The sequence below is a fragment of the Microplitis demolitor genome, chromosome 1 (assembly GCF_026212275.2).
Source record: "Microplitis demolitor isolate Queensland-Clemson2020A chromosome 1, iyMicDemo2.1a, whole genome shotgun sequence".
In the NCBI taxonomy this organism is placed as follows: Eukaryota; Metazoa; Arthropoda; class Insecta; order Hymenoptera; family Braconidae; genus Microplitis; species Microplitis demolitor.
In genome coordinates, this window is record NC_068545.1 from 3,712,440 (window position 1) to 3,733,864 (window position 21,425).

Below are 21,425 nucleotides of genomic sequence, written 5' to 3' on the forward strand. Positions count from 1 at the left end.
TTTTCAAAATTCGATTATTGTAGTTGATTTATTTAAAATTTAAAAATTGCCTTATGTTTGCTACATTCGCACTCATGCAATTTTGAAAAATATTTTCATTTTTCTATCATTTAATTATTAGAAAATAAAAAATTATCAAACGTCAGCTCACTTCAAATTATAAAATTTTAGACAGTTCTGACATCTGGCAATAAATTTAAAAACTAACTTTAAATACTTGAAGTTAAATTAGTGAAATAAAAACATGAATTGTAAAAAAAAAAATAAAATGTGTATGTGTATTTTTTGTTGTGAAAAAAAATAAAAAAATAATAAGCCGAAGCCATATGTCAATTGTCAACTAACAATAGTAACTAACAATTACACGTCAATCGAAAATATCATATTTATCAAAAGTGATAAGATAAAACTTATTTCAAATAACCAAAAATTACTACAAAGTGATATCACTTAACCAAGTCATCATATTATTATTTAATTATTTTAACAATATAATCATTACATAAATAATTCCTTTTAAGTAAAAATAACTTTTGTTTACATAAATATTAAACTTTCATTTTTTAAATCGATTTATATTTTTTATCAATGTTGTTATTATTAAACAACCTTGAATTATTTATTTCACTTCGTTAAATCAATAAAATGATAATTCCTACGTCATAATATATGAAAAAAAAAATATAGTTTTATTAAATAATTTATGTCAGTTTATTTATAAAGAATTAATTTTCGCAATGATTATTTTTAAATAAATAATTAATCACAGAACAAAATTATAAAATGATTTTGTGGTGATGAATTTGTAAAAAATAAAACAATTAATTTATTTTTTAATTGTTTTTGGTAAATTTAAAAAATGTTTGTAAAAGACCCATGTGGAATAGTTTGCATTTTAGTTACATATGTCGCAGTTTTTTATGCTGACTATGTTGTTATAAGATGGATTATTTTACATACGATGCAGGATAGGTACTTTCTTAACATACTTTTTAATTTTATTTATCAGTAATTTACTAATTTTATTTATGGCAATAATTATTTTTCAGTTTATGGGGTCCGTTCCATGTAGTTTCGTTTAATACAATACTATTGCTATTGATGATGTCGCATTTAAAAGCGATATGTAGTGACCCGGGTGTTGTACCTTTACCACAAACGAGGATGGATTTTTCAGACATACATACTGGTGGTTCTGGAGCAAGCGATGATTGCGAGGAAAGAGATGATTGGAGTGTATGCACGAGGTGTGAAACTTATCGGCCACCTAGAGCTCATCATTGTAGAATTTGTGAAAGATGTATACGTAGAATGGATCATCACTGTCCTTGGTAATGGTTTTTTTGGGTATATTTTTAATACCAGCAAAAAAATCCATGAGGAAATCAGCGTAGATTCCTATGGATTCCCACATGACGTTTTCGGATGGATTTCTGTATGGTTTTCTATAGGAATAGCATAGATGCTGATATAGATTCGCACATGGGTTCCTATGGGAATCCATACCATGCCAAATCCATATGGGAATCTATTATGGATTCCCATGTGGATTTTTACGATGACTTCCCATGGGAATCTGCACCATGTCAAAATTCATATGGGAATCTTGCGTGGATTAGGAATTAGGAAAATTAACAAAAAGCCTCATGTTGATACAAACAAATTGATGAAAAAAAAATATCCTGCCAATGAATATTAATCTGTTCTTTTATTCATATGCGCGTATCAATAGACGATAGACATAGAAATCCAGATACCGCAGATTCTATAGAAATTACTTACATAGAAACCCAGATTCTTATATGAATTTTCCACAAAGAAATCCATATATTCTAGTTCTTATGTCAAGTTCCTATATGGGAATCCCGGTACCCAGTTTCCTATATGAAGTTCCTACTGGAAATCCCACAATTTCCCATATGGGAATCCAGATACCAATGGTTTCTTACATGGATTCTTATATAAATCCATAAACTCCTATGGATTATTAAATAAAAATTTATTTGTTACAGGATAAATAATTGTGTAGGTGAACGTAATCAAAAGTATTTTATTCAATTTTTGGTGTACGTCGGCGTACTTGCTATTTATGCAATTTCATTGGTAATTGTATCATGGGTTACCGATTGTCCGGAATGTAGTACTGATGTAACCATAAAACAAAGTAGAATGTAAGTGTATAAATTGAATAATTGATTACAATTACTAATGATAAATTTATGAATGTAATGAAAGTATTTTTTTGATCAAATACATTTTTTTTACAACTTTTATTTAGTAAAGAATATTCCAATAATTGATAGTTCAATAATTTAAAATATATCTAATTATAATTAATAGTTTGCATTGCGTAATACTGGTCCTGGAGTCAGCATTATTCGGAATGTTCGTGGTGGCGATACTAGTAGACCAGTTCCAAGCGATACTTGGAGATGAAACCGCCATCGAACGTCTTCAAGGTGGACACAATCACTACCACCATCATCCGAAATCACGTCGAGCGATAACACTCCTCTCCCAAGTCTGTGGTAAAAGCCATCCTATTTTATGGCTCTTTCCCTGTCACAATCCACCACGTTACACATTCCGTCGTGATGATCGTTTGCTTGATCACGAAGTATAATTCCGCTTTTAATTTATTTATCTCCTAATTATACATATGCCCAAAGATCGGAACGTTTTTCCCCCAACGAAAATGATTAAAATTTAAGTAATTTGACTACTCAAGTAGTTGGAAGTGGCCTGCTATTTTGGCTGACACACTAGACCTGTACGAAAAATTTTCGAATGTTTTTTTCCAACTAATTAATTACAAAAAAAAAATCTAAAAATATGCACGTGTAGAAAATTGAAAAAACTATTGGTTTAATGATTTGAATTTTTTTTTTTTATAATTTGTTTTCAAAAAAAAATATAAAAATTATTAGACGTTAGCTAAAATTATGATCCTGAAGTTGACAGACAATTAAAAATTTTCGTATTTTTTTTTTTCATCAAATAAATTACAACAAATAAAAACTAAAAAATGCACATGTAGGAAATTTAATAAACTATAGGTGCAATTTTTTCAAATATTTTTTTTTTTATAATTTACTGTTTTAAGAAACAATTCAAAAATTATTAGACGTTAGTTAACTTCAGTATCATTAAATTTTTTTTTACTTCTCATTTTTTTTCCACGAAAAACGTTCCGATCTTTAGGTACATAATTATATATAACGTTAACATTAATATCAATATGTATTTATTTAATAAGTACTGATAATTTATATTAACAAATAATATTTATATCTGAGCTTAATGTCAATTAATTATTATTATTAAAGTGTTAATATTCTTCCGTTGATTTTTTGAATCAGCAAATATGATCTACTTTGATCAAATTTAATCACATATCTGATGGACGGCCTTTATCTATACTAGCTTTGTTATTATTATTATTTATATATAACTATTCTATTAAATTTTGCTTATATTTATTAAACTATATCACATCTGTATATAAATTCATTACCTTAAGTGTGTCTACGTGCTTTAAAGTATTGTAAAACATTTGAAAATTCATTTAATCATCATTAAGTCTATGATAAATTTTTTTTATTTAATTATATAAGATATTCATAATCTTTAAATAATTATTAAAAATATCACATTAATAATAAATTTATTTATTATTATTTTTTAAAAGTCTACGTGAATATTTGTTAATTTTTTAAATTTTAAATACAAATCATAATTGTTTATTTTACTGAGATTTAATTGTTTATTATTTTTTAAATAATTTTTTTTATATTTGTAAACATTACTTTAAATACGTAAAAAAAAACCAAAAGTATTTAGGTTTAATTACTTTGTTGTTAATATTATTATTATTTTTTATTGATGTGTAATAAAAAATAATTTATCACAATGAAAAAAAATATTATTTATTTTTTTCCAAGTCTTACTTTAGACTTTTTACTTAAAATTAACGTCCTAGAATAACTGGTGGTTCATCAGAAGATGGCAAAGTTTTAGTTTCTTGTGTCTCAATAACTTGCCGATTAATAATATTACCATGTTCATCAACTTCATCAATTGAAATTAAAATGTTTGATAATGTTGGCATCGACTTGCCAACATTGTCATCAACGTCAGTATTTACTTCTTGTTGTGCATTACTATCATCACCATTATCTTCCATTATCTGTAAATATTTAAATATACAGTGAATATATATTCAATTTTTTAATACAAATAAGTCCAGTTTAAAATTAGAAAGAGGTTTTAAAAACTTTAAAATTTACGGAACAAGACGGACAATAATTTTTTATGCAAGCGCGCCAAAAACTTTTAAATATAAATAAATTTTTGAACTTCCCGCTATGAAAATTATTTATTATATTTTTTTATTACGTAACAAAGCCCTTTTTCATATTTGTAAATATATAGATATTTCTATACATGTATTTCCGTTATAACGGGGAGAGATCTATCATTTGTGACAATCGATAAGGGATCGCAGAAAATGTGACTGAGTTTTCATCAGAACGATATTTTGAGGTCCTAGGAAACTCTACTGACTTTCAGATGGAAAAAAAATTTTTCATAAAAAGGTAATCTCTCATCGTAAGATTCGTAGCAACGTTCGATGCTATAATCTAGCGACCCTTGATCTAATTTACATTCAAAGTGAACTTCAGAATTCAAATTATTAAAAAATATTAAATTTCTATTCAATTGCTATAAAAATTTTGAATCTCCATTTACTGTACAAGTGCAACAAGGTTTCGTACGTCTTCGACTGCGAAAGAATAAAATGCAAAAAAAAGTATGAGAAACTTACTATATAATTAGGAATACCAGAGTCAGTATTGACTTTAATTTTATAATCTTTTTGGGGTAATTCCGATTCTTGAACAATCGAATCACGAGCATCGTCTTCTTCATCAATACATTCATATCGAACCATTTGTAATCGATAACAACCGTCTTCCACTCTTGTATACTGAAAACGTTTGTGTCCATCAGGCCATCGTAAATTATGTGCTCCAATTAGATGTTTTGTTAAATTATAACTCCGTCTATATTTTATTGGACACTCATGACAACAGTACCATCTAACTTCTGATCTATGAACACGTTCAATGTGCCTGGAATTTAATAAAAAATATAATCATGTATTATAATTACTTTTGTGTTTATAAATTAATAATTAAATTACCTATCAAGTACATAAGCATTTTTACATGTGTAAGAACATCCGTCATTATTACAAAAAAAATTATGACCATTAGTATGAACTGTCATGTGTGAATCCAAATCTTGTTGTGATTTAGCAGCATGTTCACACAATTGACAACTAAATTGTCTTGTACTGACGTGTCGATATCTTACGTGTTTAGCTAAAGCTGCTGGTGATTCGCAGCTCATATCACAAAGACTACATTTGTATTTAAATACATGAAATCTCATGTGTTCACGTAATATATTTTCCGTGGGATAAAATTTTGTACAGTAGGAACATTGAAATCCTTGGGCTAAAAATTTATGAGCAATATATTTATCAGTTTGTTTTAGTAAATATAAGTAATTAGAGAATAAATAATTACTTTCAATAGAAATTTGTCGTCGACAGTGATCAAATAATTTAGTATTTGATGCGAAAACTGCACCACAAGTTGGACAAGCAACAACTTTTTCTTTTGTGTGACATTTAATGTGATCCTTTAATTTATGTATGCTTGGAAATTTACGTTTACAGCCAGTCCAAAGACATTCTATACCACCGCTGACGTTATTACCGCGTGGATTACTTTCAACATGCTGACCAACGTGATATAAAAATAATTGAAAATTGTTAAATAACTTCAAACATTCTTCCCAGTTACAAAATAATGGCGTTGATGAATGAAATACTGTTTGAATCATTTCTCGATGACATTTCTGAAATTTAATTATTTGTTTTATTTCACGTATTAATAAATAGAATATTTTTATTCAAAAATATTTAAATACTAAGTCAGAATGAATTTTTTAAACATAATGGCCAATGACATATTAATTGTTTACTGCTTCAAGGGGGGAAATTGGTCTGAGATAAAAAAAGAGCATATTTGATGATTTTTTTTTTCGGAGTAGCTTCTTTATTAAAATTCTCAAAACATGAGATATTATTAAGCATCATTCCAAGAAGATTCTGATAAATTTTCATAAAAAAATATTGAAAAATAAGCCAGTGGTAGTGGGGAGAGACGAGTCACTTTAAAATAGTCTCCATGCCGTAGGCAGGATAACTCATGACTGCTTCATCTGAAATCAAAAAACCAAAAAGATTTCTTTCGGACATAATTTTGATGGATTTGAACGAAGGACTAAACAAAATATTCATTTTCGAATTTTTGGTAAAGGTGCAATAAAAAAACTCTGATTTTTGCCAAAAATCGCTCCTTTTGTTTAATTAAAAAATAAGTAGTTATTGAAAAAAAAATCCTTTGTTCAAATCTAAGATATGTACTAAAGAAATCTTTTGGTTTTTTGATTTCAGATGAGACAGTCATGAGTTATCCTGCCTACGGCATGGAGACTTTTTTTTTGAGCTGACTCGTCTCTCCCCAATACCACTGGCTTATTTTTCAATATTTTTTTTTTTAAATTTAGCAGAATATTCTTGAAATGATGCTTAATAATATTACAAATTTTAAGAATTTTAATAAAGAAGGTACTCTAAAAGAAAATCAAATGTTCTTTTTTTTGTATCAGACCCTTTTCGCCTTTAAGAATTCAAATTACATAAATTTTTTCATTTTCTTTGCACAAAAAACGTTCCGATCTTCAGGTAGATAATTTTCCTTACTCTCTTAATAATATAGACAATAAATAATAACTTACAGGTAATTTAATTCTAGCTCGTATATTGGACCCAATACATTTTAATTTAGTATGATAAGAATGATAATTAACATGCTTAATAATATCTGGTATACTATCATTTTCATACTGGCAATGTTTCCATTTACAAACATAAACGCCTTTATCATCAATATCATCTTGGTCATCCTCATTATCTTCATTATTTTTATTGCTTTCATCAGCATCACTTTTATCACTATTATAATTATTATTAATATTGCTCAAGATTTTAACATCTAAATCAGAGACGTGATTAGCAACATGATGGACATAGCGCTCAACATCTGTGCTGGTGTACTGACAATCTTTCCATTCGCAAATTAAATTAAGAACTTCTTTTTTCAAATGTACCTTTAATCGTCGCTTTTTACCACCACATTCAGACACTGAATCAAACTCGGAATCAGTGTCAAAACATTCAGATACATCAAAATCACTCTCTTTATCACGGTCTCTTTTATTGCTATTACTTAAAGTCGAGGATGATAATATACTTTGTGTTACCCACTGGTTACATCTCTCTTGGATTTCTTGATTTTTTACGTACTCTGTTATGCTACTAGCCATTATTTATATTTACAATTTATTTCCATACCTATAAAATATATTTTAAATAATTATTTATCAATTACTATTTATTTTAAAGATGTGTGACTGTAGCCGCAAATTGTCTTGGGAATTTTAGAAATTTTATTGGGATTTTATTGGGGACAATTGTATTGGAATTCAAAAAATTTTATGATACTTGTAAGCTGACGTCTAAATTAAATTTAAATAATGGAATTAAAAAAATGCATGTACTGAATTTTGAATTCTCTAAATATGTATTTTTTTTATTTTTATTTTGTAAACATTTTAATTTATTATTTAAAAGTTTTAAAAATTTTCAGATGTCCGCTAACTTTACAATCTTTAACTTCAAGATCAGAAAATTTTTGAATTACTAAATAAAATTTAATTAAAATAAAAATTTAAAAATGCGTATTTGAAATTTGAAAAATCAGTCGCGGGTTTTTTAAATTTCATATTTTAATTAATTTATTTATTTTAAATTTATAAATTGTCTCATATCTGCAATATTTACATTCATTTTTAGACATTTAAATATTTCCCGCCATTTTTCACTAGTCAGTATATATTTTATTATTATATTTATTTAATCATTACTTGGGTTTTCTTTATATTAATAATTAAGTTATAATTAAAGACATTAATTTAATTATTACTTACAATTAAAAATTATTATTTTATAATAAATGAAATTAAATGGCCATACATTTATTTTTTGTATAAGAAAATCGCCATGATGATTTTACGTCGTAATTTTTACTCACAACTCACACGTGTTTTTTAATTATTTTAATTTAATTATTTAATTAAAGTAATAGTTATTTATTTATAATTATAAAAATAAAGAGTTTTTATTGTTAAGTAATTGATGGATGATTTTTGAGTGTTTAATTTAAATAATGTGGAAAAGATTGATAACAAAATTTCTTAGATCTGATGTCAAGAAGCGTCTGAACGATACTGGCGGGATCTTTAGTTTTGTTTGTCGATTTAATTCTACTGGTGCTTCAACTTCAACAATTTATGCATTATCATCTGGTAATTATATATTATTTAATTATATAAAGTACAAGTTTGAGTACTTATAATAATACTTTTTTAAATAAAATTTGTATTTTATTTGTAATAAAAACAAATAAAATAGAAATGACATAAAAAATTAATTTTTAATTTTCGCGCCTTTGATTATTAATAATTTTTGTTTTTTTACCAATGAAATTTTATTATTGATGCAGTTACATATGTATAACTATTTTCAAATATTTTTTTTGAGTATTTTTATCTAATCTATGAATGTTTTATTGTCAAGATCAGAATACAAAATTTTTTAAAAGTATTAACAAAAAAAATCAATTTACATATACAAACATTTTTTAAAAATATCTATGTGTGTATTTTTAAATAATGTTCTTTGATTGACATGTAATTTATTCACAAAAACATATAAATTTTTGGACATCTGCTATTTTTACTGTCGTAAATTTAAATTTGAATTACTACAGAATATTACATTTTTAGTTTTGTCGCAGTTATTTTAAATATATTTGGTATATAATTTTTTTAAGTTTTAGTATAAATTAGTAAGGTAACAATGCCTAATATTTATAGTGCCATTTAATGACTAGGTAATTAAATACATTTGAAAACTGAAAAGCCGGTAAATTTATTTCATTAAAAATATGTAAATATGAATTTTTAATAAATACTTTTATAACAATTTTAAAAATATCTATTGAGAAAAATTTCTTCATTGGTTTCAATGCTATAAGTTTTGAATAGAAGAATTTTTCAATTATTTTTAAAAATATTTAATTTTGTACAAAAATAAATAAATTTTTGTTCAAAACTAATTACTTCTCTTTCTTCAGTGAAAAAATAAAAATTTGGAAAGTTTTCAAAAATTAGTACTTTAGATCAAGAATGGTTTTTCTTTTTCATATAAAAAAACTTTTTCTCCCAGCGTAGGCTAGTTACATTGACTTTTAAACTACAATTGATATTAGCAATGATTTGAAAACTGATTGTTTTCTATTTGAATAAATATATATAAATAAATAAATAAATTATAGGTCAAGGAAAATGTGGAGTTGCTGTTATACGAATTTCAGGGAGTAGATCATTAGAAGCATTAAAAAAAATGACAAATTTATTAAATCCTTCTCCAAGACAAGTATTTTTACGAAAAATATACGACCCAATTACAAGAGACATTATCGACAAAGGTTTATGTCTTTGGTTTCCAGGTTTGACTAACTCTCGCCTAATTTTCCAATCCAATATATAAATATTTACTAACTATTAGACTACAAACCAATAATCTATTAACCAATTAAAAAATTTCAAGGCCCAAATTCATTCACTGGTGAAGACAGCGTAGAATTCCAAGTACACGGAGGCCCAGCAGTAATAGAATCTTTAATGTCCGCTCTATCAAAGCTTAAGTTCAATCCAGCAGAGCCCGGTGAATTTACAAAACGCGCATTCTATAACGGGAAACTTGATTTAACTGAGATAGAAGGCCTAGCAGATTTAATTCACGCAGAAACAGAACAGCAACGCAAGCAAGCTCTCCTTCAAGCAGGCGGAAGCCTCAGTAATTTATACAACTCATGGAAAAAAGAACTGTCCACATCACTAGCGAATATCGAAGCCTACATTGACTTCAGTGAAGATGATAATATTGAACAGAATGTATTAGAAAATTGTAATGAAAGGATTAGAAGTCTTGTTGGGGAAATTTCAAAACATCTAGCCGATGGCCGACGTGGAGAAATTTTACGCTCCGGAGTACGTACTGTTATCATCGGACAGCCTAATGTAGGAAAAAGTAGCCTGCTAAATTATTTAGTACGCAGAAATGCTGCTATTGTAACTCCAATAGCAGGAACTACTAGAGATATTGTTGAGTTGAATACAAATATATCAGGATATCCTGTTATTTTAGCAGATACTGCAGGACTTGTTACCTCTACTAGAGATATTGTTGAAGAAGAAGGTATAAAAAGAGCTAGATCTTACGCCGTCACCGCTGATTTTATCATTCTGATGATTGATATCTCAAATTATTTATCAAGTTGTAAATCATTCAGTGATTACGTGCGTTATTATATTGATTCGCTAGACATAAATGATTTAATTAAAGACAAACAGACAAATTTTATTGTTGTTGTTAATAAAATTGATCTAATTAATGAAGATTATGAAAAAATAATAAATGATTTGAAGAATTATGAAGCCGTACCGATTTCTTGTGATAAAGAAGATGGATTTAGTGATTTATTAAATGCATTGACTGATAAATTTAAAGATATGTAAGTTTAGTCATTAAATAGTTAATTAGTTTGTTGATACATTTGTTAATTTATTGTTTTAGTTGCGGAAATCCATCGAGGGAAAACCCGACGATAAGTCAAACAAGACATAGAATCCATTTGATAAATTGTGTTGATTATTTAAATAATTATTTGGAGATAATAAATAAATATGAGTATGATATGGTAATTGCGGCACAGCAAATACGCTTTGCAATGAGAGAGTTGGGTAAAATAACTGGTCATGTTAGCAGTGAAGAAATTTTAGATATTATTTTTAAAAATTTTTGTATTGGAAAATAATAAAAACACTTATGAATAAATTATTTAGTTACCTGTGTTAAAAAACAGTGGACATATCGAACTTCGAAATTTGAGACAATTCCAGATTTTTTTCAATTGTAAAATCTTAGTACTAATAGATATATAAGCAGAAACTATAGAATGGAATTGAGAAACGGAATAAAAATTTTTCAATGATTTCCAGAAAATTTATTTATTTTCGCGACTCAAATTAATTTTTTTTTCAATTATAAAAAAATTCAAGAAAACAGGAAATTTCAAATTTTCATATTGATAAGTCATGGAAACATCTTTTGAAAAATTTATCATTCTGAGTATTTTTGAAAGGAAATTTTTATATATTTGAGAAATTTAGTAGAATTTTTATTTCGTCTTTCGATTCTATCATATAACTTTTTTCATACTCGTATTTATATAAATATTGACGTAGTACAAAGTTCAAAATGGTCTCAAATTTTAATATATCAAATCTTTCTTTTTATGATCATGAAGTTAGCGGATAATTAACAAATTTTTGATTTTTTTTTTTTTTTAACAAATCATTTACGAAAAAAGAAAACTAAAAATATGCGCATGTAGAAAATTTAAAAAACTACCAGTGCAATTTTTTTAAACATTTTTTTTATAATTAATTGTTGTGAAAAAATTCTAAGTTATCAGACGTCTACTAACCAGTATCATTTATTTTTATACGGAAATTTGAATTTGCCGCGTATTTTAATGGCGCTAGCGCTAACTTTTTGAAGAATAACGAGCTGCTCGTAATCGCATGCGCAGAGTCTTGAAAAAGGTATTTTTCTTTTCCACGCAGTGACGGATAACAAGAAGGTTGGTTATTGTTAAAATCTGTTAATTATTAAAAAATCTCATTATATAAATAATAAATAACTGTGAAATTAATTAAAATTATGTTTCAATGACAAATAGTGATAAATATTTTTGTTAAATTATCATTGAAAACTGATGGATTAATTTTTTTTTAGATAGGCATGATTTTCTAACCTATTTTAATTGTTTTTTTTAAGGATGCCTGCACGATTCGAGTTGGCCGTCGGCCTCAACAGAGGACACAAAACCACGAAAATTCGGGTTGCTAAAAACAAAACCGAAAAGACAAGAACTGTTGCTTTGAGACCTTCACGTTTCAAGGGGGTAAGTTTATTTATTTATTGATATTTGAAACAATTATTATTATTAACCTAAAAATGTTTTTTGTTCGGCTGTAATTCATTATTATTATTATTATTTTTATATTAATGATTTCTATACCTATAATATATCTTTTCAAATGATTATAAGGTTGAATAAATTAATTGACACATACGATCTATTTGAAAAATAATTTTATATATTTCTGTAGCCGGCGTTTAGTAATTGTTCGATTTTATTTTTTGAAACGACAAATTATAAAAAAGAATATTTTAAAAAATTCCACCGATAGTTTTTTTAATTTTCTACGTGTGCATATTTTTAATTTTTTTTTTAAAGTAGAAAACGTAGTACCTGATCAGGGAACTAGTACTCGATCACTTTGTGTATTTGTATATCTTTATTTAGCAAAATGTATTGATTTTTAATTCTAATACAAAATATATTTGATTACAGCGTCAAACAAAACACACGAAATTCCAACGTGATTTAATTCGTGAAGTAACTGGTCATGCTCCTTACGAAAAGCGCGCCATGGAGTTGTTGAAAGTCTCCAAAGACAAACGTGCTTTGAAATTCTTGAAAAGACGGGTAAGTTAATTACAGTAGTGTCTAATTAAACTATTTAATTATACTGAGCTAGTACTCAAATGTTGTTCTTTTTTGTTTTTTATTGTTTTGTATAGTTGGGAACACACATCAGAGCCAAGAGGAAGCGTGAAGAATTGGGTAACATTCTTGTACAAATAAGAAAGGCTGGGCATCATTAAAAGCTTTTTCTAACTTGGAATAAATGATGCAAAAATATTAATTAATAAATTAATAATTACTTAATATTCACGGTCGTTATTTAATTATTTACATTTTTCCTACTAGCAATATATTCAATTTTTTTTTTTTTTTTTTTTTTTTTTTTTTTTTTTTTTTAGTTGAAAGATTTAAAGTTTATTTTATATATACGATTTATTTTAAGTTGGAGTATTTTTGCTATTCAGCAAAAGAAAACAACAAATGGCTATGGTAGACCTATTTGTTCAAAAAAGATTAAACTAATGAAAAAAACATTGAATTTTATATTAAATTACTGTTCTAACAAATTTTTAAGTATTTGGGTCCTGAAAGTAGAATATAGAGCAATAAATATTTCTGTGAACAGAAACGTGCCTACTACTTGAAAAAAAATCAAATAAGCTCTACTTTTCTCTGACTTGAGATTTTAAATTCAATTGTGTATACCTCGAACGCGAAGCCGAGGAGTGCTCTATTATCGCTAAAAAAAGAAGTTGCGAATCACTCAGCTCAAATTATTTCCACCAACTTTTTATTGTACTTATACAGTAACAAAAATTCACTAATGTCGAGAGAACACTCCAATTAACAATTCTGACATAGTTATAAGTTTTTTTTATGGTTTCTTAAAAATTTTTGACTATTATTTTCATTGAAATTTTTTTCTAGATGACAAAAAATTTATTGTGGCATGGAAGGATAGGATATTGTAATTCGCATAATATTGTCGCTCAACCCAAAGGCCGTATATTTAGGGTGTTTAAAAAAACAATTTTTTTTTTCTCGGAAATAGGTACAAAAGTTTGAAGTGACTATCAGAATACGCATGTGAAAATTAGAGCTTTTAATATTAACATTAAGAGGTTCCGCATCGAATTTTTTTTTATTCCATAAATATAAGATGGGAAAAATCTTTTTTACGTCTTCTGATTTTTTAAACTAGCTAATGATACTTCGTAGGAAAATTCGGCAGACATATTTCTGTAGGGAATTGAATGCTCTAAAAAACGTCTCTTGTATTGAGTTTGATTAGGGTACAGAAGTTTGCAAAGCTTTGTAAAGTCATATCATAGGTAAGTGAAACAAAAAAAGAGGATTAGTAAGAAAAAAAAAAGTAAGCTTAGTTATTAACACTATGCATCATATAGAGAGTGCGAGCTAGGCAAAACTGCGCTTTTTATTGCATCAAAAATAAATCACTGTGGGTCGTTTCTCCGTTAGTGTAGGAATAAAGGCGCTGTTATTGCAGCTGGTGTTGGTTTAAAAGTGTGGGAGTATAGACGGTAACTACTGTGAGCTGGAAGCTTATCATAGTCCTCGGTACTCGGTTAAAAACTAAAAAAATTTAGGCCACTAATTGTGAGAAATTTTTTTGTCACTATAACTAATGATTTATTTGAACTTTTTTTTGGACGTTAATCTTGTTTATTTGCTTATATTTTTTTGAGAAGAGCTTGTATATGGGTTAGATTATTTAATGCTGATGTATAAAAGGTATCTTTTATTTTTTTAATCTTTAATTAGCGACGTTTAAATTATTTTGTAGAATTTTAGTTTTTATATATTTTTTATTCTAATGATGTTTTGTTCTTGAAGAAGAATATAAAATTTTTCTATATTTCCTCACAAAATAATACTTTTGACTTTGAAATTTTGAAAAAATTGTCGTCAAAAAATGATGACAATCTTATAATGAAATATTTCTATTTCATAAAATATAAAAGTTTCTCCTTAAATAAATTTTATTTAAACAAACAAAGACATTGTATTATTTTTCTGCATCATCTCTTTTAATCCCCGTCTCCAGAATTTGCAGAGACCACAACCATAAAGATGAATATTATAAAATGAATAAAATATGAAGGTTTTTGTGTATTTTATACATAATATAAAAGCATCTTTATGCCCAGTGGGTGTTTAAACATCGGATATAATAAATCTTAAAGGACGACATTGAAAATGCGTTGGGTAAAAATATGTGGTCCGGTCTGTACTCGAAGTTACTGCCAATGTTCCGGCCGTTACGCAAACTTATACCACCCGAGCAGGCGCAAACACCTTTAAAAGCAAGATTTACCGATCAAGCTTCATAAATACCTAACTTTCGATCCGCCCACATGGTTACTCTGTACCCTATCACCCATACGTTCATACCTTTATCCTATATATATACAAATAAATATGTGCCCTTATCTAAGCATTGTACGCAGTATAAACAATCCATCCAACTGGTAGATATTAACTAGATATATATATGTATACCTTCAATGCATCGTCTCTATTTATGCGGATATCGGTATCGATTTCAGGGTCATTTGTTTAAACTGCTCCCTGCTGAGCGATTTTGTTTCACGATTTTCATCCCTGCTATTATCAACACAATGCGCAATACTAAGCCACCTTTTTCCCTTTATATTATATATCTCCGAACTATGAACAATTCATTAGGATTATTTTTGTCCCCTTCATCCCCTTTAACTACCGATAATAGCAAATATCCATATCTACTTAATTGAATAAACTATCAATAAACTAACTGTACAAAGTACTCTTAATTAATCATTATTATCTTGATAAATGTAAAGTGATAGACACAGTTATTTTTTGTAAATTGTTTTATCTGTTGGTAGTAAAGTTTGAATTTATTAGATGTAGTTTTAGAAATATCGTAGACTTTGATCGCGATTCTAAGGAGCTCGTTGAATTGATTACTACTGTTCCTTTATTTTTATTTTTTGTTAGTTCGCTTTTTCAGCTCTTCCTTTACATTTTGTTGCCTCCCTTTCTTCCGTCCGATAAACGACGCCGGTTCTTGGTTGTTACCTTTTTTCCAACTGTAACTTTTTTTTTTTTTTTACGAAATCGTGACCTCGTTTCTGCATCTAACAAATTTCATTTCCAATTCCAATCTCTGTGCCAATCTCGGAATTGACTAGCCACACAGTAGTTTCAAGTTTTTGCAAATTTATTATATTTATATATATATCTATATATATATATATATATATATATATATATATATATATATATATATATATATATATATATATATCTATATATATATATATATATATATATATATATATATATATATATATATATATATATATATATCTATCTATATATATATATATATATATATATTGTCTATTATATGGATTGACCATGTACGAGGTGCTAGTTGAGTAGATGAAAATATACGGGTTTGCTTGATATAGATTTATACTGACTTTAAAATTTAAATTGCATTATAAGTAGGTGTACATTTGTATATGACTCGGTCTCAGTGTCTTATTCAACTTGATGGTTAATAAATTGGATTTAATATTCTCTATAAAAGAAAAATCCAATTATATACTAGTGTTTATTAAAAAATTTATTTAATTAAATTACTCATAGGATTTAATTTTTTTTCATTTATGACGGTTTTCATCCTTAACTATGTTAACTTTTTTTTTTTTTCAATTTATAAAATATTCAATTATAAATAAATTTTTTATACATATTTTTTTAAGAAAATAAAAATGAAGATGAAAATTCTTGATAAAAGAATGAATTAAAATAAACATTGTGTAGTTTAATGTAAAAAGATTTTTTTTTTTTAATTTTATAAAAATTCTTTTTGTCCAATTCAATAGTCGAGATGGAAAAAAATGCTTAAAAAAATTTTGCATACTTTTTCAGTTATAAATCGATACTTTAAACTTTTTTTATTTCTTTGTCTTTTCGCGGATTGGTGATGAAATATCACGAGCTCAAAAAATGAATATTTCAAATTGTTTTATTTTTAAGTTACTCTATTTTTTATAAATTCTATAGAAAAATTTATTCTCATAACCGGAAAAAAAATTTTATTATAATAAATTTCATCGAAATCATAAATTATGATTTTTGTGACATATAAATCAATAAAACTAATAAAAACCTTTACTTCTACTTCCGATAGCTATGAAAAATATAGTATACGGCTCATGACAAAACACGATTTGAGATTTCGCTTAATAGCACACAGTAACAAATTTTTCGTATTTATGTGAAAGAGAAAGTCTGTTAAAAATTTTATGTTAAATATATTTTTGTGTGTTAATTCTACTTTTTTGTTGTTTGATTAGTTGATTTTTAACACAAAAAAATGTTAATTGAAACAAAAGTAACATTTACTCTGTTACTCTCAAACAAGTGTTAACACTTTTAAAATGTTACTTTAACACAGAGCGCGTAATTCATTAAAGTAACACAAAGAATGTGTTAAATTTACCGTAGTCACTTATTAAGCTAAACATATATTTGCATAAGTATCAAAATAACACAAATAAAAATTTTAAATTAACACTTGACATGTATTGCAGATAACATTTGAATTTTTTAAAATTTTAAAATCGGTAACAGAATATTAACATTTTTTTGTTATTTTTTTACACAAACGAATAGTGTTAAAACAGCATAAAACCTTGTGTAAAATGTTGTTCTAACACACAGTTTTGTGTTAATTTTTAAAAAGTTTTTAAGCCAACTTGGTCATCATTTGAATAAATCGTTTTGTTTCATCTCTAACTACTATTTAAATAAAAATCTTATGAATATATTGTTCTCATCAGAACAATGGAAAATTTTAATTTAAATTTGAAGTAAAAAAGAATTAATTAAGTCTATTTCAACTCGTACATTTACATTATTATACTTAAAATTCTTATTTTACTTCATTTTCCTCAGCATTAAAAATTTATTTTCAATTCAACTTTATTAAGTCACGTATTTTTTTTTTAAATAATAAAAATTCTGTATGAAATTTTTAATATGAAAAAATCACTCGCTCTTTTTTGTAAAATTTTTATTATCATTTAATTAAAAATAAGTATTCTGGTTATTTTATTTTTTTGAATTAAATTCAGAAGTAGTTACATCATACCAACGTAAGTATATAATGGGTTAAATGATTCAGAATCTAGTTCTTGCACAATGTAGCACCGGACCTAACAGGTTTGTTATAGTTGTCGGTACTGATATCTCGGGGTAGAGGGTTTTGTTACTGGACGGGCTGAAGTTAACTAATTTCAAGTGAAGCCGTTGTCCAAATGGTTACATTCGTATCAGCACTGTAACTACACCCAGCACAACAACCAACCATTTCTCTCGCGTGTTTTACTCTGTCTCCTTTGATTACTACATAAACCCTGTTTCAACTTGCCCTTATCATACTTCCGGAAGTCTAAGAATACTTAAGAAATGAGCACTCACTATTTTCGCTCGTTTAATTGTTGCCTTGGATAGACTGATATTACATAAATTCTTTTAAAAAATATATAAAAAGCGTTTTAACATAAATTTTTGTTCTACAATTGACTTGGGAGTTATATTTATTGTATTGCAAAAGAGAGGATTTTTTTTATTAAATTCTCTTGGGTGATGTCTATTTATTACTCAACGTACTTTACTGTAGTCCATCTGGTACTTGGGTTTTTATGGATAACAAATACGTAACAATTGAAGGATAAGTAAAGAGCATTTGAGCTATTCTACTCTATTTTCGAGACTTAAGAATAGGTAGAAAGACGACGATTCTCCATGGGGATTTTAAAGCTCATTCAACAAATTTTATTCTTCTGCACCATCAGCAATCCATGATTATGTATAAAACGCTGCGAATAGTTATAAATTTTGTGTGTGTTAGTTAGGGTGCACTTTTATGACAATGCGGTCATTGTAGTTTTGAATTATCGAACTTAATTAATTGTTGATCATTATTTAGCGATTATTTTGTTCATATTATTTGAGGGCTCATACGATTTATTGAATTGAAACCTCCAATTTATTTCAATGTAAATCAATCCGCAGTAAAATTTACTAAATTGAGAAGCTTGCATAATTTTTTTTTTAATGAGTAATGAACTTTTGTACGCCTGAAATGCAAAGAATTACGTTGATGTCATTTTTATTTTATAATGAAATGTTATGAGTGTGAATGTAGCTGATAATTGACAATTTAAAAAATTTTGAAAGATGTGAGTTAAATGTAAATTGAATAAAATTTAAAAAATGCGCATTTATATAATTTGATAATCAGTATTTGCGTTTTTTTTATTTTTATATTTTTAATTGTTCAGTAATGTTAAATTTGTCTTATCTGCTATATTCACGCACCCAATTATTATCATTTTGAGTTTCGATCGCTTACATTTTTTTTTATTTGAATGTAATAGTTATAATGAATTAAATAGTATTTAAAAATGAATTACTGTTTGCGCTAAAATTTTTGTTCAAAATTTTTGATGTAAGAAAAATAAATAATTATTTGGAAAAAAAAAAAAAAAAAAAAACTTACATTTTGCAGGTTTCTGATCAATTCAATGAAGCTCAACTCGGGAATGGAATTTAAAAAATTATTTACACTAACTAAGCACTGATACTAATTATAAAACACAATTACTTATAAAACACGATTTAAATTTTCGAAAAAAATGGCATATGAATAAACTTTATCACAATGGCAGCATCAAAGCCATGAAAAAAAAAAAGTATTTTTTCATGATTTTGAAGATAACAGACAATTAATAATTTTCGAATTTTTTTTTCAACAAATAAATTACAAAAAAAAAAAAAAAAAAAAAAACTATGAATGTACACATGTAGAAAATTAAAAAAACTAGAGGTGCAATTTTTGGAAAATTTTTTTCTTATAATTTATCGTTTCTAAAAAAAAATTCAAAAATTATTAGACGTTGACTAACTTCAGTGCCATGACACCAGTAGCTGGCAATGAAAATGATCGTACGATTCAATTAAATGTTTTTTTATTGTTTATATTTAAGTACTGATAAAATTATTATTACAGTGTATTAGTTGAGTGGTGAAGAATACTTAGATACGCGAGTTTTAATTTATTTAAACACAAAAACACTAAATCTATTTATTTAATCACGAGTCAAACAAACTTCCAAAAATTGTAATAGCGACAAAATTAAGGCGGACCCACAAAGCTTGCGCAGTAGTAGAGTCGGTTGGCATCACTTGCGCAGTAGCGATCAGACTAGGATGCGCGCGCGCAAGAAGCTTCTCGATACATTCGGGGTCAGTCAGTTTCCCGCTTAACCGAGTCTCATTGTCGTAAAATAAATGCGTTAAAATAATTAATTTAATTATTGTGCGTCTAGATTATGAATATTTTGTTACTTTTATATCATCTTTCGTTAACTGAGGAACATTTCGGGATAATAAATTACGTGTGTCAGTGAATGTGAGTGTTGAAGTATGTAAATTAAAATCAGTGCCGGCTTAGCTCTCGCGTCATTAGACGCCATGTTCGTTGTCGGAATTTTAATACACAAATAAAAATATTTAAATGTCCTCGTTTTAGTAAAAATAATGTTTTAAAGTGATTAGTGTAGTTTAGTGATTAGTCAGTTGTGTTGTGTTAATTTTTTTAGTTAGTGTTTATGTGTTTAATTTATCAGTTTGTGTACCGGGTATGTACGAGCAGTCGTTAGACGCGATGTTCGTTGTCGAAATTTTAATTCACAAATAAAAATATTTAAATGTTCTCGTTTTAGTAAAAATAATGTTTTAAAGTGATAAGTGTAGTTTAGTGATTAGTCAGTTGTGTTGTGTTAATTTTTTTAGTGAGTGTTTATGTGTTTAATTTATCAGTTTGTGTGTCGGGTATGGACGAGCATTCGCAGCAGAGAATGAAAATGGCGGGAAGAGTGAGTAAATTTAAAAAAATTTTTTAAATAAACTTTTTTTCATTCTTATTTTTTTTTCTTAATATAAAGAATTATTGGGTTATTGATTTATCATTATAGCTCTTTTTTTTATTTTAATTCATTTTGAAAGAGAATGAAAATGGCGGGAAGAGTGAGTAAATTTAAAAAATTTTTTGCGTGTCAAATTCTTTTCATTCTTATTTTTTTAATATAAAAAATTATTGGGTTATTGATTTTTTATAATAGTTAAATCACTTTATTTTAATTCATTTTAAAAGAGAATGCAAATGGCGGGAAGAGTGAGGAAATTTAAAAAGTTTTTTGGGTGACAATTTGTTTCCATACTTTTATTTTCAATATAAAAAATTAATTAGTTATTGATTTTTTATAATAATTATATCATTTTATTTTAATTTATTTTAAAAATTGAATTTCAAATTCTCCCGCGTATTTTTCAAAGAGGCGCTGTATTCAAAATGGCGCATTGTAAACAAGTCTGAGACGTTTATTATTTTATTGAAAAAATAATTAATTAACTGACAAATATGAGTCGATGAAACAAATTAAATATTTACATTAAAAATATTTAATTACAAGCATCAATATTAATAATCAACAGAAATTTATGTTAACAATATTGCAATAATTATTTATTTTATTACTGACAATTGACAAAATAATTGATGGTAGCGAGTAAGTTATTATTTAAATT

The 21,425-nt window shown here is 26.7% G+C and overlaps 4 protein-coding genes across 7 annotated transcripts; 3 read left to right on the plus strand and 1 right to left on the minus strand.

Annotated features, from left to right (window-relative positions):
* Positions 1-243: 243 nt before the first annotated feature.
* On the plus strand, positions 244-2,956 carry LOC103575033 (palmitoyltransferase ZDHHC3-A). Its single transcript, XM_014444903.2, has 4 exons — positions 244-972; positions 1,050-1,331; positions 2,013-2,171; positions 2,341-2,956. Exons 1-4 carry the CDS (start codon positions 860-862, stop codon positions 2,621-2,623), a joined length of 837 nt encoding a protein of 278 aa, XP_014300389.1. The 5' UTR covers positions 244-859; the 3' UTR covers positions 2,624-2,956.
* Positions 2,957-3,847: 891 nt separating this feature from the next.
* LOC103575030 (histone H4 transcription factor) lies at positions 3,848-19,462 on the minus strand. Of its 3 annotated transcripts, none has more exons than XM_014444971.2 (6): positions 19,336-19,462; positions 6,871-7,486; positions 5,592-5,925; positions 5,204-5,519; positions 4,826-5,132; positions 3,848-4,186 (listed from the first exon to the last, which is right to left on the minus strand). In XM_014444971.2, the coding sequence occupies exons 2-6, from the start codon at positions 7,456-7,458 to the stop codon at positions 3,968-3,970; spliced, it is 1,764 nt and encodes a 587-aa protein (XP_014300457.1). In that variant the 5' UTR covers positions 7,459-7,486; positions 19,336-19,462; the 3' UTR covers positions 3,848-3,967. The 3 variants fall into 3 exon arrangements, with proteins under 3 accessions (XP_014300457.1, XP_014300456.1, XP_014300455.1); XM_014444970.2 differs by lacking the exon at positions 19,336-19,462 and adding an exon at positions 8,168-8,338; XM_014444969.2 differs by lacking the exon at positions 19,336-19,462 and adding an exon at positions 8,122-8,337.
* LOC103575031 (tRNA modification GTPase GTPBP3, mitochondrial) lies at positions 8,349-11,098 on the plus strand. 2 transcript variants are annotated; one of them, XM_008554642.2, is made up of 4 exons: positions 8,349-8,499; positions 9,531-9,704; positions 9,806-10,772; positions 10,835-11,098. In XM_008554642.2, the coding sequence occupies exons 1-4, from the start codon at positions 8,361-8,363 to the stop codon at positions 11,073-11,075; spliced, it is 1,521 nt and encodes a 506-aa protein (XP_008552864.1). In that variant the 5' UTR covers positions 8,349-8,360; the 3' UTR covers positions 11,076-11,098. The 2 variants fall into 2 exon arrangements, with proteins under 2 accessions (XP_008552864.1, XP_008552865.1); XM_008554643.2 differs by having other exon boundaries at positions 9,531-9,683.
* Positions 11,814-13,060, plus strand: LOC103575032 (60S ribosomal protein L36). The gene is made up of 4 exons (XM_008554644.1): positions 11,814-11,903; positions 12,101-12,227; positions 12,681-12,815; positions 12,911-13,060. Exons 2-4 carry the CDS (start codon positions 12,102-12,104, stop codon positions 12,992-12,994), a joined length of 345 nt encoding a protein of 114 aa, XP_008552866.1. The 5' UTR covers positions 11,814-11,903; position 12,101; the 3' UTR covers positions 12,995-13,060.
* Positions 19,463-21,425: the final 1,963 nt, after the last annotated feature.

What these genes read in the sequence shown, in the direction of transcription:
- LOC103575033 (XM_014444903.2), top strand. Translation starts at nt 860, where the DNA reads ATGTTTGTAAAAGACCCATGTGGAATAGTTTGCATTTTAGTTACATAT. An exon ending in ATGGATCATCACTGTCCTTG is followed by an intron (nt 1,332 to 2,012) that starts GTAATGGTTTTT and finishes TATTTGTTACAG; the next exon opens with GATAAATAATTGTGTAGGTG. An exon ending in ACCATAAAACAAAGTAGAAT is followed by an intron (nt 2,172 to 2,340) that starts GTAAGTGTATAA and finishes TATAATTAATAG; the next exon opens with TTTGCATTGCGTAATACTGG.
- LOC103575030 (XM_014444971.2), bottom strand. Translation starts at nt 7,458, where the DNA reads ATGGCTAGTAGCATAACAGAGTACGTAAAAAATCAAGAAATCCAAGAG. An exon ending in AATGCTTATGTACTTGATAG is followed by an intron (nt 5,133 to 5,203) that starts GTAATTTAATTA and finishes ATTAAATTCCAG; the next exon opens with GCACATTGAACGTGTTCATA. An exon ending in CTGGTATTCCTAATTATATA is followed by an intron (nt 4,187 to 4,825) that starts GTAAGTTTCTCA and finishes AAATATTTACAG; the next exon opens with ATAATGGAAGATAATGGTGA.
- LOC103575031 (XM_008554642.2), top strand. Translation starts at nt 8,361, where the DNA reads ATGTGGAAAAGATTGATAACAAAATTTCTTAGATCTGATGTCAAGAAG. An exon ending in AATTTATGCATTATCATCTG is followed by an intron (nt 8,500 to 9,530) that starts GTAATTATATAT and finishes AATAAATTATAG; the next exon opens with GTCAAGGAAAATGTGGAGTT. An exon ending in ACTGATAAATTTAAAGATAT is followed by an intron (nt 10,773 to 10,834) that starts GTAAGTTTAGTC and finishes TTATTGTTTTAG; the next exon opens with TTGCGGAAATCCATCGAGGG.
- LOC103575032 (XM_008554644.1), top strand. Translation starts at nt 12,102, where the DNA reads ATGCCTGCACGATTCGAGTTGGCCGTCGGCCTCAACAGAGGACACAAA. An exon ending in GACCTTCACGTTTCAAGGGG is followed by an intron (nt 12,228 to 12,680) that starts GTAAGTTTATTT and finishes ATTTGATTACAG; the next exon opens with CGTCAAACAAAACACACGAA. An exon ending in TGAAATTCTTGAAAAGACGG is followed by an intron (nt 12,816 to 12,910) that starts GTAAGTTAATTA and finishes TGTTTTGTATAG; the next exon opens with TTGGGAACACACATCAGAGC.